Here is a 16,545-nt window from a genome sequence, read left to right on the forward strand (position 1 = left end):
TCGTCTAACCTGGCAAGAGAAGTGCGTTTCCTGTGGACCACAGAAAGCCGGTCGCCCCCACCTTTGACCAGTCGTAGGAGGTCCAGGCCAGACAGAGGTCCAAGTTGCACGCGGATCTCTCGGGAGGCTTGAGGTGCTGTGTGTGCAGGTAGCACGATTCCTGGGGGACCTCGCGCTGAGTCACCTTGTCCACGCACTTCACCCGCCGCCGTCGTTCACCGCCGCCGCAGCCACGTGAGCACTGCCGAGGCAAGAAGGGGACCACAAACACTTTTTTGGCCTTTTCTGTCTTCTCGGCGCATGCGGTTCAATGAACACGATTTGCGAAATACCTGAAGCGGAACGATTTATGGGAACAGCGTGATAACATTAAAGAGAACCGTATATCCCGGTCAATAAATCGCACCTCTGTGTAAGTCACACCTCTCTATAAATGGCCGTTTTCACGAAAAAAAGCTGATATTGAAGTTGTACCTTTGTTTGAGTCACACTCGCATATGTTCGATCGGCTTTGCGAAACTGCATTGATAAACTTGCACGTGTGTATTATGATTACAATATATGCGCAAGCCGGAGCCAGTTTCAATGTTCTCGCCAACAAATCGAACAAGAAATATAGCCCCCGTAGCAAACGTGCGCAGCTAAGGTCCAAAAAAGACAAAAAAAAGAAACAACATAACTTGAACACTCGGCCTAACTGATGCGTGTTCGGGCTCGTCCATTTTTTTGCAATCACTGTCGAATCATTTTAGTGTGAAGCAATATAAGGGTATATATAAATTGAAGTAAACTTGAACTTTTAGCTTTTTACATTTCTTTTATGATTACGCACAATTTTGTTTACTATCTTAGCATATATGCACAAACAAAATCACCGAAAGACACCAATTTCTGACAAATAATAAACACCAAAATATATTTGCAGATCTTTTTTAAAAATTAACATTGGAAAATCTGCAGCCCAACTACAGTACAGAATCTTCGTGTTCAAAAAGTGAAAGACGTTTACAATTCTTTGTAATGCCGAATTAGAGCGCAGCTCTTGATGAGGAGGAGGGGAGGGTACAGAGAAGAGGGTTGCGTGACATCACGTGTGACGTCACGCGAGTAAAATTTTCCCACTAGAATAGCGGGGAAATTTTTCCGCTAAATTTAAAAAGAAAATTTTCCCGCTAAATTTAGCAGAAAATTTTTCACCAAATTTAGTGGGAAAACTTTGCCTTTGTGACTTCACGTGTGACGTCATTATGGGAAATGTCCCATAATGCGACGCGCAATTACGCTGACGGCGTTGCCGCTGAAGCCAGAAAGAGGCGCCTAGGAGCTGCGCTCTAAAACGAACAGTTTCAAAGGTTACCTTAGACCACTTGGACGCTCGCCAGGCATAACGGGCGTCTTCAAGGACCACCGTCTTTCGTGGCACCGGGAGGTGGAGGATCTCGGGGAGCCCGGAGATCCCCGAGAGGTTCCAGAAGTCGCCGGGAGCGTCGCCCAGAGGAACGTCCAGCACCACGTTGGTCTGGATGTCCAGTGCGCTCTCGGTCGGACGTGGCGGGACTTCTGTGGGCTTGGACGGATCCGGGGCACAAGTTGAATTGCTCTCGCACGCAGTTGAGGAAGGAGGCAAAGATGTGGGCGAGGGGGTTGACTGCGGGGAGGTGCATTCGTTGGATTGATCACCGGTGCTGCAGGTGATCTGGAAACACAAAACAGATTGGTAGTGATCTTTATCTCAAAGTCCTATCAGACTTTGATAGGGCTGAGCAAATATTCGAGTTTTCGAATATAGTATAGTTTCGAATAATATGCTATTCGATGTGCGTTTCGAGATGAACTGCAATATTCATACTTTTCAAAGTGCTGATCACGATCGGTCAGCCTTGTTGAGTGCACTTCTCACCGAGCACCTGTGCGCTGCGGGGAAGCGATACCCGTGGAGCTTGTGGGTTCTGCGGGTATTTCTTTCCTGCTGTGCACAGGTGCTGCAAGAGAAGTGCACACAATGGGACTAAACCGTCGCGATTATGCTACGGTATATTTTGGGCAGCGATGACTTGATGACACACGTTCATCATTCGTGCTTGTATTACAGCAAAGCTGTATATGGCTAAAGCGCTGTTCATACATATGCAACCGAGTAAGACCGAGAAAAACCAGACCAAGTTTTTAAGCCTCTTGCGACGTCTTAGACCAGCTCTGCTGCAGCGCATCCGGTTTTAAGATGTCGCAAGAGGCTTAAAAAAAGTGAAAGCCGTTTACAACTCCCTGTAACGCCGAATTGGAGCGCAGCTCTTGATTTGGAGGAGTGAAGGGTACTGAGGGGAGGGTAGACCCCTCCTCCTTCTCCCCTCATTCTTTAATATGCTCCGGGGGGGTCACGTGACCTGGGGGAGGGGGGGGGGGGGTGTCACGTGACTTTGGGGAGGGGGGTCACGTGACCTCGGGGAGGCGTGACCTGGGGGTCACGTGGGGGGTCACCTCAAGGTCACGTGACCCCCAAGGTGACCCCCACGTGACCTCAGGGGGTCACGTGACCTTGGGGAGGAGACCCCGTGACTGAGGTCACGTGACCTTGGGGTCACGTGGGGGTCACCTTGGGGTCACGTGACCTTGGGAGGGGTCACGTGACCTTGAGATGACCTTGGGAGGGGTCACGTGACCTTGGGATGACCTTGGTTACGGCGACGCCGACGCCGCTCAAGCCGGGAACGGGCCCCTAAGAGCTGCGCTCTAAAACCGGTCTGGTCATGCATTTTTGGTATTCATGTGCAAAAACAAGTCAGAAATTGCACATAAAAGCACCCTATTGCATGGAAATGCACAAACGCCTCATCACCTCTATATGCATTTTGATAAAGAAAGACGTAGAAATGTGTGATAATGGAGATGCATATGAGACCAACAGGCCTTCTCCCGCTCGAGTCGGGTGATGTCACTGCTTTACATATATAAAAGCAGCAGCTGCTGAGCAGGGCATTTCATTGTGTTCTGCAGTTGCTATGGGAAGGCCACGCATAGTTAGGACTCCCAAAGAGCAGCGTGCCCATGATGAGCACCACTGGTCATGCATAGATTTAACTTTAGCTAAGAATCTCACCAAAGTAGTAATGGAACCCATTAGTGTATACCATAGTGATCACAAAGCAATCATCACTACCGTTTCAGGATGATGTATGTATAGTGTAAATAAACATTTGATGAAGTTCTTTTGCATGTTTCTTGGTGAATCATTTGTGGTGGTGCTCTACACCTTCACTGGCCAACCACCGTCACAGAGTGGAATGGCCCCAAAATTTGTTTATGTTGTAAAATTTTTAATTTAAGATTGAATATATGCTATTTACAAGCCGACATATCTAAAACTCCCCTAGATTAGGATAGCTGCAACAAATTTGTCGTTAACCACAGTTCATAACATACATAACCATGTTAAAATTAACTGAGCTTAGAAGTGAGTAAATGGAAGGTTGTGCAAGAACTTTCACAAGTAAAGCTAAATTTTCGTTTTAGCACAATGTATGGTAGTAAAGACTTGGAGAAACTATTCAATATTCGATTTGAAAATGTTTGGCCAAAATCGCTACTATTCGCTTCGAATCTGCTTAAAATTAACTATTCGCACATGACACAACTTTGATGATAAAGATATCACAGCCGATTGCCTATAAGACTTTGGAGATAAAGTCGCTGCCTATAGACCGTTTTACTGAAAGAAGGCGAGAGAGAAAAGGGGAAAGGGCTACCGGCGCTTTCCCCCTTTCTGATTGTGTAGAAAGAGTGAAAGTCCCGGATGAGCGACTTGGCCGCGGTGTTGGGTGTCTGCTGTGCCCCAACTTCGTTCGCGCTTTCTTTTCTGTTTTGAACTTGCAAACTTAGTTAGAGTAATGGGCTTAGATGGCAACAGTTCCCCGGTCATCGGGACACCATTGCTTGGTCATAGGGTGCACGAATAACGACAGAAAGCGTCGAATACTGTCCGAGGACCTATGTAGCTTGCAATGAATCCGGCAAGGCGAGAGTGGCTGCAATGTCTTTAAGCTCCATCGCTTTCCACATGACCCCGGTCTTGGCAGCAGTGGGTTGCGCTAGTAAACCGAAAAGACATTTCCTCAACACCATCTTCTCGACTGTGCTCGGAATAGCTTGTGAATGGAGCGCGCACCGAACGCTCTACCGCCGATGAACATGGGGTGCGCTCGCAAGGTGCGTGCCAGTATTCTCGTGATAATTGCTGTTTCAGCTTGTAAAATTTTGTAACTGAATTTATCTTAATATTGATAATTTGCAGTGGTGACTGACTCGATTTCATCATTTACAACACTTAGTTGAAGGCTTATTTCCGCCGCCGGATGAGGCTAGAAATTGTTGAAAAGGTAGTTCTATCGGTTTTCCTGAATAGCGATCTTCTGTGCGATACCAGAGAGCCGGCAAAAGCGCTGCTCGGAGTGCCGCTGGTGGTTTGTTTGGGTTGTTTCCGGTGATTGGGCGCTTTGAAGCGCTGGATAGTCGCTCCAGGGTACGACTCGTGTGTTGCGATCTGCGTCTTCGAGCCCAGTGTGTACGTTTCTTTGTTTTTTTGTTTTTTTTTCTTTATTTGTTTGGCGGGATTTTTTCCGCCCAGGGGGCAGAGATAAAGGCGTGAAGCCTGACAAAGTCTCTGCCCCCCCCCAACAGTTCAACAGTAAACAGTACAATAAATATAATCAGCAAAAAGTATACTCAGTAGAAAAAAAAAAAAAACACAGTGGAACAGGTATTTTAACATTCAACATTGTGACTTGTAAAAAATAAAAAAACGGCACAATCAAACAACCAGCAAAAACATGTTACACAGCAAGCATGATTCGAGGCGTATAACACATGTAACGTCGTATGACACAGAAGCATCATATCACTAATATAAAAAAAAAGAATAAAACGTCAGAAGAATGTTACAGCCTAAAATAGGGCTGATGGCAGCAATTTAGTCTAGAAATGAATAATGATCGAATATATGCCAAGAGCCATATTTGTAGTCAAATATAAATACATAATAAAAATAACAGCTTAGCCTACATATCACACAAGTGAGAAGCTCATACCACTGCCCACGAGAAAGCTTCGGCACTGTTTTTTGAAGGCATAAAATGTTTTATTATAATCTATAGTCATGTCTGTTCTGTTTAGCATCTTAGTTATCTGATATGACAAAGCAGTGCGGCCATAATTGGTTCTTATTGAAGGCATCCTTCGTTTTGGGTCTCGTAGTTGGTACGGACCTAAACTCGATTTTGGTGTGGAGTATATTCTATGTTTGTGAATCCATTGTAAAAGTTTAAAATAGTCATAGCATCCGCCAGTGTGGCAACGGGGGGAACAGCGGCAGCGAACGTGTCAGTGATAGAACTTGGAGGTTAGTACTCAAAATATTGCATCAAATAGTAAAATAATTCGTGGCTGCTTTGACGCTTTCTGCGGTTCGATATAAGCATGTCAAGAATGTCTTCGTCGTTCATCCACAATGAAATATGAGAACACGGACACGCAAAATAAAAGCAGCGCAGCAAAACGATCTGTAGCAGCTCCGGGTGTTTACAAAAGTTAATTGAGGTTCCTGTTTCGTGTATCACTAGTTCATTACTAAAAACGGCTGCGTTGAAAGGGGTTTATTGCAAGCAAAAATTTATGAATGGTTCATCATTTCCAGTCGCGCGAAAAGCGGCGGAGCTTCAAAACATTGCAGCCGCACGTGCCTTGCCGAATCCCATGCAAGCTACGAGGTCCTTGGGCGGTATCCGACGCTTTCTGTCGTTATTTGTGCACCCTATGACCGAGCAATGGTGTCCCGATGACCGGCGGACTGTTGCCATCGAAGCCCGTGGCTCTAATTAAGTTTGCGAGTCTAAAACAGAAAAGAAAGCGCGAAAGAAGTTGGGGCACAGCAGACACCCAACACCGGCCAAGCCTCTCATCTGGAACTTTTACTCTTTCTACACAATCAGAAAGGGGGAAAGGGCCGGTAGCCCTTTCCCCTTTTCTCTCTCGCTCTAAAAATGGCGCTACCCACGATAAAACGGTCTATAGGACTTTAAAGATAAAGATCACAAAAATCACAAATTTAAACAATTGCTCCTTAAATATTGCATTTCATGCATTAATGCACTGGAAGCTCATATCCAAGAAGGGATTGCATAAATTTGTTTATAAGACATTATACAGTCGTTTCAGGAAGCAAAAAACATGTTTAATAATTTTACCAATAAATTTTGCAAGAAAATTGCCTCTAGATTTCTTCACTAAATTTAGCGAGAAAATTGATGTAATGTATCCTAGTGTCACTCTATGTAGTTCAATGATATAAGGACAAGTGGCAGTGTCGCAAGATACATTGACGTGACGTCGATTTCCCCACTTAATTTAGTAGGGAAATGTCTAAACAGATGGATAGAGGAAAGGGGCAAATTTTTGGGATAGGAAGGTTCTGTTAAAAAGCATTCCATATGACTTATTGAAATATCATAATCCCATGGATAAAACCAGGATACATGGAAGTGCAGAGCAGTATGGGCTGTGCAGAGTGAACTTTCTTAGTCGTCCTATTTTTTGTTATTTACAGAAGCCCAAAAAGTAGCGGAAAGCCCCTTCCCAGGGCGACCGACGGCTGAGCGTATTAGCAAGTCGCAGGTTGGAGCACATGGAGCAAAAGCTCACGCTGCAAAACAGAGATCCTGGGTTTGATCCCCACCCCTGTTCATTTTGATCTGGATGAGCATCGTATGTTGGCGTGTGGTCGCGTGCGTCACCACCATCCTTGATTAGTTCAGCCGGAAAGATGACGAATGCCACGACACTGCATTGTTAGCGCCGCTCAATTGGACCCACCCACTCGTAGCATCAGCCGGACTTGGACTTGGGACCAGTTCACACGTGCACCTCAACGCTGAGATAATGCAATTGCGTTATCCCAAAGCTGTAGTGCTGAGATATCAGCTTTATGCCATGCCTACTTTAAAGTAGGCATTGTGCTGATACATACGTAGCTCAAAGTCAGTACTTTGTCTATACAGTCATGCGTCATTAATATAAATCCCGTTAAGATGAATATACCCCGCATTACAGATGAAATTTTCGGTGATTGATTTTTTTTTTGTCGTGTAATTTTGCCCCATAAATATGGAAACCCACAGTCTGTACTATGGACAGCTGTTTTGGGATGAATTGGGTATATACGGGCATTTCTGTCCCGTTATTATAGACTCCAATACCCCACAGAAAAAAAGAGAATGTCCAAAAACTTCCCCGAGATATCGGCGAAACCAAGAGGTCACAGTTCGCACCCAGACATTCTTTCGCAGGTATTCGCAGCTACGCACCAAAATATGTTTTTGTTTTCTCTTTTTCGTAAAATGGGTCATTACCGCTTGCATTCTATTGTTGTGCGAGATCGCGTATGACCTACCACCGGGAACAAAAAAGAATGCACCCCCAGTCACCTAGGTCGCTTCACTGTAGACCTGGTCACTGTTCGGGGAACAGGAGAGGGGCTCTGGACCCATTAAGCTAATTTCTCCTATGCTCCGTTTCACCATAACTTGACAGATGGCAAAGGCTATGGTCCGAGAAAGCCAATCAGCACATCGGAGGGAGACACAAGACTCATTGGGTGCGCGCAGTGCCATCGGAGACACGGGCGGGAGGGAGGAAAATGCCGCTTTTGTAAGAATTTCAAGTGACAAAGTTCTGAGACGCGCAAAAGAGGGTTCGGATGCGAGTTCCTCCTACCCCTCTTCTCCAACTGTTATGCGAAAGCCACCTAAGCTCTCGTCCTCATACTTTTCGTGAGGACTATCACGTGCTTTGCCGCCGTCACCTTGATTTGTTATTATGGATGACTTTTCTGGCAACGGAGGCGTCCGTATTAATGAGGCATGACTGTAGTAGCGCTGAGTTGTTAGCACTTTATGTGTGAACAGGCATGTCATTATGGTGAAATAAATGATAGTAATGCTTACCGCCGGACCAGGCGTAGTGGTGTTGCCATGCACGGTGTGGCACCTCGCATCGTCTGGACAGGGTTCGGTGTCGGCCGGTCTGGTAGAGGGGTCGCAAGCCTCCTGATTCAGCGCCAGTTGGTCTGCCTTGCCACGCGAACGCACACACAGCACGGTGTGGCGACGGAGACCACCGCATGTGGCCGAACAAGGCTGCCACGGACCTACGTGGCGAGACAAGATGCACAGACTGACGGAGAGCACACATACCTTCAGCCGTTCACAGACTTCAATATACCGGCGTTTGGGAGGAAAGAGAATGCACTTTTTTCACCTAAAGAAAAAGCTATGCGTTGTCAAATGCTCAGGCCTCACCCAGATGTAACCCTAGCAGTTGGGACCACAAGCTAAAGTTTCAGAACTTACTGTCATAAAGATTTCACCGTCATAAAAGGTAAAAGAAATTTTTAAAATTTTTTAAATGAAATAGGATCAACCAAAAGTGATTTATCATTTACATGCTGATGATTTAATATAATCTTTATTTATTTATTGGTTTATTGATCCATTTATTGAATGGCGACTCTACCGACCGACAAATCATTCTACTTGCCTATCCACCAGCTAGCGGGGCAGGGTTAGGGGGATTGGTGCACCAATCAAAAGTTATTGGTCAATTAAATATGAATAACAATTTTTAATCTTTTCAATAATTGGTTCGTAGGTCTATTTATTGATTGGTGACTTGTCTGACTAATAAACTGCTCCACTTATCCATCCACCAGTGAGTGAGATGGATAGAATGAGTGGTGCACATGCACCAATCACAACTGATTGGTCGATTAAATATAAAAAAACAATTTTGACATATTTTTATTAATTGGCTGATTTGTCTATTTGTTGATCAGTGACCCCATCGACTGACGAATCTTTCCACTTGCCTGTCCACCAGCGAGTGAGGCAGGGTCGATTAGTATGCCGATCAAACATGATTGGTCAATTAAATATCACGTCAAACACAATTTTGAATCCTATTCTCTTATTAATCGGCCGATCCGTCAATCTACGAATTGGCTACTCAACTGACCGACAAATCCTCTTCTACTTACCTGTCCACCAGCGTGCAGGGCAGGGTTGACGACTGCAGGGGCGGCGTCGTGTAGCTGGTCTCGGCGGGCTCACACCCTCGCAATAAGTGTCCTCCACCAGGCCCGCCTCCTTCTCCACGCACTTGGGGGGCGACTCCTGGGCGCCGCCGCCACACGTCACCGTGCACGGACTCCAGTCGGACCAGCGCCAGTGGAACTCCGGACGGCGGCTCGCGTTCAGCTCCGGCACCGTGTACTCGTACTTCAACCCAGGGTTTTCCGACTGGAACAGCAACTGCAGAGATTGCCCGAAAAGGTGAGGCTACGGGGAATGGGAAGCAGGTATTGGGAAAAACAGTGCTTCACCATTTCGCACCAGAGCATGCACGTAAAGCTTCGCCGCCTTGCACTAGCTTCTCGGAGAAGCAGCCGACGCGGGGGAGCACGTCAATTAGCTGGGCGAGCTATAAGCTTTCCTGGGATGGGCGCTTGATACGACCTTTGCTCATACTTCGATTGTTTTAAAAATTGGAGATCCGCACTTATTGCGACGTGGGCGCATGCTAGGTATTTTATGGTAACTATCCAAAAGCGTCTGAATCGCGTGCTAGCAGAATCACATCCTAGCTATTATATTAATATTTACATACCTCGCTTGTTATTGAGCATCATCGATACTTACTCCATTCATTACGCAATATGAACTATCGTAGTCGCCAATAAGTTTGCAGAACTGATCGTAATGCGAGACAGAGTGTAAGTACGGGAAGCCGAAACACCAGTGGTGCTTACGTAAAGGACCAGCTCCTGCTTGGTGGGCCCCGGTGCGTGCAGCAAGTCCTTCTCGCCCTGCCGCTGGTAGAAAAGGGTGGTTCCGGCGGCAGCATACTCCCCGCTCCATTGCACGAACCAGTCGCCATTGAGGAAGAACTCCCCGTCCGACGCTCCCTGCACCGCCAAATAGTTGCTGGACGAAGCCAGCTCCTCCACCCTCAGGTTGCGGGCACCGCGTGGGATGCGCCCAATCTCTGTGTAACCTGGGACAAAGATTATTTCATCAGTGTTTGGTTTTAAGTAAATTTATTGATTTAGTAACTATTTTATTAGCCACACTGTTGTTTAAATCACACCCCTCTATAAATGGCCATTTGCACAGAAAAGCTGGCATACAAGTTCAGGGGCAGACTTAAAAGAAAAAGAAAGAAAGGTGAACCCCCCCCCCCCCCCTTTCCCCAAGCCCCCAAAAGGGCAGCTTTTTTTTTTTTTTTATGGGGAGAAAGCGACATGCATAAACTTTTCTTATAAAGAAATTTTTTAGTTTTTGGTTAAATGGCAAATATTACGTCAGCAAAATATATTTGGGCAATGCATCACCCAAGGCGTCACATCAGTCCGTGACGTCAGATCTCCCTGCAGGCCCTACCCTACCCTACGGCCCCCACCTCTCCCCCCCCCCCCCAGCCCGCCCCATAATTCCACCCACGTATAAGTACATATTCTTATGGTCGGCACGATGAAACTGCACTGCACAAAAATTCATCACATGTTGCAATACACTAAAACCATGATGGTGCGCAGCGAGCTGTGAGCCTGGGACACGAAGACATCAATACTGTGAACGCTGCTCTTCCGGAGTTTGACAACTGCCATGCACGGCTCACTCTTTAGAGCATTAATGGCCAGGCAAAGAGCAAAGAGCAAACTGTGAAGCTTCATGGAAGGCGAACTGCGCTCACCTTCCATAAAGCTTCACAGGTCAAGGTTTCCGCACCTTTTAAATGTTAACATGCTCGTTTTACTAATGCACATCTCTGTCCACCAGTGAGCAGTAATGTGCTCCTGCCCCAATCGCTTTGCATTTGTAGACAAATAAATTAGCGCACTGACCAGCGTCGGCAAGCAGGCACGTAGGAAATACTGGAGACTCTATCCCGGCTCTTTCCGGCTCTTTCCGCCATCTTGGAACTACTGGCCTACCATCAATAGGGCGTTGGAGTTGCAAACATAGGGTGTCCGAAGCGGACTTTGGCTGTAATACGAGCCGGAAAAATCGGCGCCTGCACATAGTAAACTCAATCTTTCACCGAGCATATGCATCAGCAGGTTAGTTTCACCGTGTGAAATTTCAATGCATAGTTCTCTTCCTGTAAAAAATGAAAGTGAAAAACTTGCCAATGTCAAGGTTGGGTCCGTTCGCAGATGATTGAGTTAGCGACGCTATTTATTTCTGGCGCCATCTCTTGATAGGCACAGCGAGCAGACAACGCACTCTGTTGTCAGCTCGCTGCACCTATCAGAAGATTGCACCACAAGTAAGTGGTGTCGTTAGCTCGGTCGTCTGAGAATGTACCCAACTTTGATTTCGGCAAGTTTTTGCTCTCATATTTCAAGAAGAGAACTGTGTAATGAAATTTTATGTGCTACAACTGACCTGCTCGGTGCGCATTTGGTAACGCATAGGCGGCCGATTTTTCCGGGTTGTTTTACAGCGGAAGGTCTGCTTGAGACGCCCTATCTTTCTCGTCTACAGAGGAGACACCAGATGCACACTGAGGCTGACCGACTTGCCGATGTCTACGCATACACACAACATAGTTTCTTTGATTAATTCACACCAAGCAGGAGCACTGACCGAGGCCCTCTTTCTGGGTGAACTCCTTGCGGACAGTGATGCAGCGCGTGCCGTCCCCATGGCAGATGCCACAACGGTCCTCCTGGGCACTGGTCTCGATGCCCCAGTCACATGACACCCTCTGAAAAGCCATTGGTTTATCACTGCCTTTATCTTCCTAGATAATAGGTGAGCACAAAATAGCAGTGAACAGGCAAGTATCATGGCTGACAAGATCCTTTTCCATCTAACTCTACTGCTTTTCATTTCTGTACATTCTTAGTACAGTTTACGCAAAAGTATGGCCATATCACAAATAATGTTATTGGTAATAGAAATTTCCTTCATATGCCGATTAAAAGTTTTAGTCTTAAAAAGTTCACCCAAACACTTTTGCTAATTCTTCAGAAAATTCAAGGCATGCATATCGCCATGCACCACATGGTATGCTTCATGACACATTAGTGTACAAGGTTATTTTCCTAATAAGAACCTGCATTAGAAAGACCATGTCCCTTATTTGTATTGTAATAAGATGATATGATGCTAATAATGAATTGAGTGCTGCTCAGCATGCAAGCACTTACAGTAGGCTCACGATAAATTCAAACTCAGATATTTTATACTTCTGGTTAATTCAAACAAATTTCAAAATTTGGGTTGTCCCGCTATGTTTTCAACATATTTGTAAGTCGCCTAATTCGAACGGCTTTTTAGTCTAATTCATATCTTTATTTTGTCACGGCCCCAATGAACGTGCTTCTTTCCGAGCACCAGTGCATTGCGGAGAAGCAATACCTGCAGAGCCATGCTTCTTCACAGTGCACCGACGCTCGGTGTGAAGCGCACTCAATGGGGCTAAAGCAGGGGACAGATAAGCAATGAAAACGGACGCCACGCAGCAGTTTCCATAGCATCTTGCACGGACGCTGTGATGTGGTGGCAGGGAATAGGCCCGTGCAAGTTGCTACGGAAACTGCCGTGCGGCGCCCGTTTTTATTGCTCACGTGTCCATTGCTTAATAGTCCACAATAGACAACTTTTTTTGCTGGTTCAACAACCCTAATTTTGTTTTGAAATGTCAAGTGCTCTCTAAAGCGTGTTTTACATGCAGCGGTTTTGGCCCTAGAGCGGCGCAATTTCTGCCGTCGCGGCGCTCTGGCCAGCACCAGCGGTTGAGTGGCACGAGCGCCGTGACAGCACAAATCGCGCCACTCTAGGGCCAAAATCGCTGCATATGAAACACGCTTAACAGTCCACAATAAGCAACATTTTCGAGGAATAAATAAGGTTATAGTGAATTTACAAAAGAACGCCTCTGCCTGAAATGTTGCCCATCTACCTTTTTCGGTAAAATATCTATTTTAATAAAATTCCCAAACATTGCCCATCCCTTAAAAATATTGGTAGCTTCGACGTATTAGAAAGCCCGGGAAGCTCCCACCACAACATGTCCAATGGCTGTCAGAAGATGACCCGTCCGCAAACACCACCGGTGACCCAATTTCTAACAAAAGAGAAGATACTTGTCCAGTTAGGTTGGTAAGATAAGGGCAAAGATGTGAATCATTCAAAAACATCTGGGTGCAAAGAAAAAAAGGAAACAGCTCAAGCAAACAAACTTCACACTAGTAGACAGTCATTCCTCTGCCTACCCCACAACTGTTCACCCACGCTTGCTTCCAGCATCGACCATGAGGAATGCCTACACGATTGAGAGAAAGGTGGAAGTTGTTCAGTGGCATAAGAACAATGGTGACAACGTCAGCAAAACTCCAAGACATTTTGAGCTAAACAGGAAACATGTTTGCGAGTGGCACACCAACTACCAGTCCCTTCTGCAGCTGTGCCATGGCAAAAACAAATTCAAAACAGCCTTCAACAACGGACAACCGGTCTTCAGCAAAAAGCTCGACGAAGCACTCGTAGATGTCTTTGATACCGAGCAGGCAGCGGGGCGAACGGTGAGCAACTACCTCCCTCAAGAGCACACAGGCAAGCTGGCAGTTAAAATGAACCAGGGCAACTTCAAAGCTTCAAGCCACTACCTGGCCCGCTGGAAAGCCTGCTTCAATGTTTCAATGCAAGTGGGGACAAACGAGAGCAGGAATCTACCGGCTGACTATGCTGACGCCATCTCTCCCTTTCTGAAGGTTGTGGGAAGCCTGCGCCTGGAGCACCACTACTCCAACTTTAGTATCGGCAGCATGGACCAGACCACGGTACGCATGGACTGCCCAGCCAAGCAGACAGACAATGTTGCCGGTGAATCCAGCATCCGCGTCGTGAACACAGGCTGTGCCCGTCGTGGACTGATGCTCATACTCTGTGCAACAGCTGCGGGCATCAAACTCCCGGCTCTTGTTGTGTTCGAGGAACCGACGGGCCGGATCCCTCCAAGGGCACTGTTCGCACTCCAGATTCCAGGTATTGTCTCAATTTCCACGTAAATTCTGCGTTACTTCTGGTTTTCATTATCCAAACAAACTTCACCATAAAAAAAAGTTTATGCAATCCAGTCTTTCACAAAAGAAAGAAAAAACAGCTTGTAGAGCAGTTCCGCTTTTTGAATGACACGGAAAGCGTCTTCTGCATGTTCTGATGAGTTTCTAGTACAAGGTGCTACACGTGTTTGTTGCCATTTTTGTTTTCAATCCAGCCATGCTTTCGTGTTGGTGGCCGCTGCTGCTTTTGGTGTACTTGGCTTTGCTGGAGTTTGGAACGAAACTGAATCTCAGCTCCTTTCAGAAAACGTGTGAGTAACCTGTTCAAGGAGCGGGTGGATGACCACGCCGATCTTCCTCGAATGGGTGCCGAGGGTGTGGGGTGCCAACAAAGACGATGTGAGGCAGTCGCTGGTCCTGGACCAGGTGCCCATTCACAAGACAATGGCAGCGCGGGAGGCCCTCTACGGAAAGGAAACTGACGTCGTCTTTATTCCTGGCAGGTGCATGTCTATCCTTTAACCAGCAGACATATGCTCGATGAAACCTTTCAAAGATGCCCTCAAGAATTGTTGGTCCTCTCCTTACGGGAAGGAGCCGCCGTGCACCATCAAGGGGAACCTCAAGAAGCCGTCGCGCAAGTAGCAATGTCCTTCGAGCGCGCAGCGAACCAGCGATGGGATTCAAAGCTTGGGAGAGCATGGTGGACAAAGTGCAGAAACTCGTCTTTGACAGCAATGCATCTTTTGATGGTTTCAGCTATGACGATTAAGGAATAACGCGGATGTCTCGCCGATCTCCCAAATGCAGCCACTTTTTTTGTAGTTTTTGGCACTTGACTCAAAAGTTTGCTCATCCCATATTTTTTTACTTGATATCTTCGTAGTTCGGGTGGGTGTTCTCTTGGAACTTTACGGTATGTCATACATTGCACCAATGTTTCATGTGTGGCATAGCTGCTTATGAAATTTCTAATAATTCAAACTTCCGATAATTAAAAAAAAAAATTGGTGGTTTTTCGGAGTTTGAAAGAATGAGAGTCTACTGTATTCAGTGGGTAAGCACCCTCAAGAAGTACTTTCTTCCATGCAACCAGTTGCAGATTGGACTGACATTAAGACTTCGAACACAGGTTTTATGACTAGGCACTTCTATCACTGAGCAGTACATGCACTGGAAGTATAAACTGTTATATACATATATGGAACGAGAGGATTCCTCATATAAGGTCATAGGTTCATTCAGCAGGTGAACCTAGCCTAACTTACCAAGGCATAACAGCTGGTAGGTTAGGCTCAACTTGAGGCGCATTAGGCTTAGGCAGGCCTAACCTGACTTATATCGATCTAACCACCCGTTGAACTGACCCCGAACAATGAGTAGATTCCAAATTATGAGGTTTGGCTTCACATGACAAACATTCTCTCAACCGATATACAACTGTTCGAACTGCCAAAAGTTAGTGCAGATCCTTCACAACTGCACAAGGCAATGCATACCCTGCACTTTCCATTGATGCACACATCTCTTGCCCCAGGGCTGCATGGTGTTCCGTCCGTCACAGACTCCTTCAGCATCAGTGAGAAGAACTTGCCATCTGGCTTACAGTGGAGCTGACAAGGGGTAGCTATAATAGAGACAGAAACAAAGAAAGTGTTGAGAGGCACACATCTACATGAAACAACATTATGTTACAATGTGAGCCACATCTAGTCGTCGAGGGCTTTCAGCTGTTAAAGGGACACTGACAGGGTGTTTGTGCTCGCCAAGGTTTTTATTAGTACCTCACATACGAAAGCCCAACTGTCTAGAACACAATTTGCAGCTTAAAGTTCATATTCTTTCCGCCTGAAAACCACTGATTGAGAACTGGCCGGTTTGAGTCGCGCTCACTTTCTTTTCCATGGTCACGTGCCACGTGCCATTTTCTACGGTTTAGACACAACCACCAAATATAATCAAAGTTGTGGATCATCGAAAGCATATACTATATATTAAAAATAGAAAAGAAATGTGATACCCATTTTTCTGTTGCTTCTAAAAAGCTGCGAATATGTTGATTGAAGAAAAAAAGGTTGCACAGCCACGTGCCTTCCACCAACTCTCTCCTCCTCTATATTTCTTCTTCCTCCCCATTCCAGTTTCAATTTCTAATCCGAACAGTTGTGTTTTTTTGTTTTTTTTACTTTATTAAAAATATATCTGATGTTTCAGCAAAATATTGATTGGAACCAGGGATGGGCAAAATACATGCATGTATCGAAATACAAATACAAAATACTTCGTCGAAAATGTATTTAATTACAACAAGACACAAATACAACCAAATGTATTTGGTCTCCTCCAAATACTTTTCCGAATACATTCTTCTAAATTTGCGTTAGCGACTTGAGGGCACCTGCAACGGGTTTCTGGTTATCTCATTTTAATTT

The 16,545-nt window shown here is 45.8% G+C and overlaps 1 protein-coding gene across 2 annotated transcripts in view; it reads right to left on the reverse strand.

Annotated features, from left to right (window-relative positions):
* LOC8040836 (A disintegrin and metalloproteinase with thrombospondin motifs 7) overlaps positions 1–16,545 on the reverse strand; it is a 75,525-nt gene that overhangs the window by 2,776 nt on the left and 56,204 nt on the right. The window contains exons 14-20 of one of the 2 annotated variants that reach the window (XM_040205210.2): positions 15,613–15,740; positions 11,691–11,811; positions 9,851–10,095; positions 9,080–9,353; positions 7,992–8,194; positions 1,358–1,648; positions 62–241 (exon numbers count right to left, since the gene is read on the reverse strand). In XM_040205210.2, the coding sequence (XP_040061144.1) occupies positions 62–241; positions 1,358–1,648; positions 7,992–8,194; positions 9,080–9,353; positions 9,851–10,095; positions 11,691–11,811; positions 15,613–15,740 (1,442 nt within the window). Of the gene's footprint in view, positions 1–61; positions 242–1,357; positions 1,697–7,991; positions 8,195–9,079; positions 9,354–9,850; positions 10,096–11,690; positions 11,812–15,612; positions 15,741–16,545 lie in introns of both variants that reach the window. The other variant, XM_040205209.2, reaches the window with a different exon arrangement.

This window comes from Ixodes scapularis, unplaced genomic scaffold (genome assembly GCF_016920785.2).
Source record: "Ixodes scapularis isolate PalLabHiFi unplaced genomic scaffold, ASM1692078v2 PGA_scaffold11__112_contigs__length_91849675, whole genome shotgun sequence".
In the NCBI taxonomy this organism is placed as follows: domain Eukaryota; kingdom Metazoa; phylum Arthropoda; class Arachnida; order Ixodida; family Ixodidae; genus Ixodes; species Ixodes scapularis.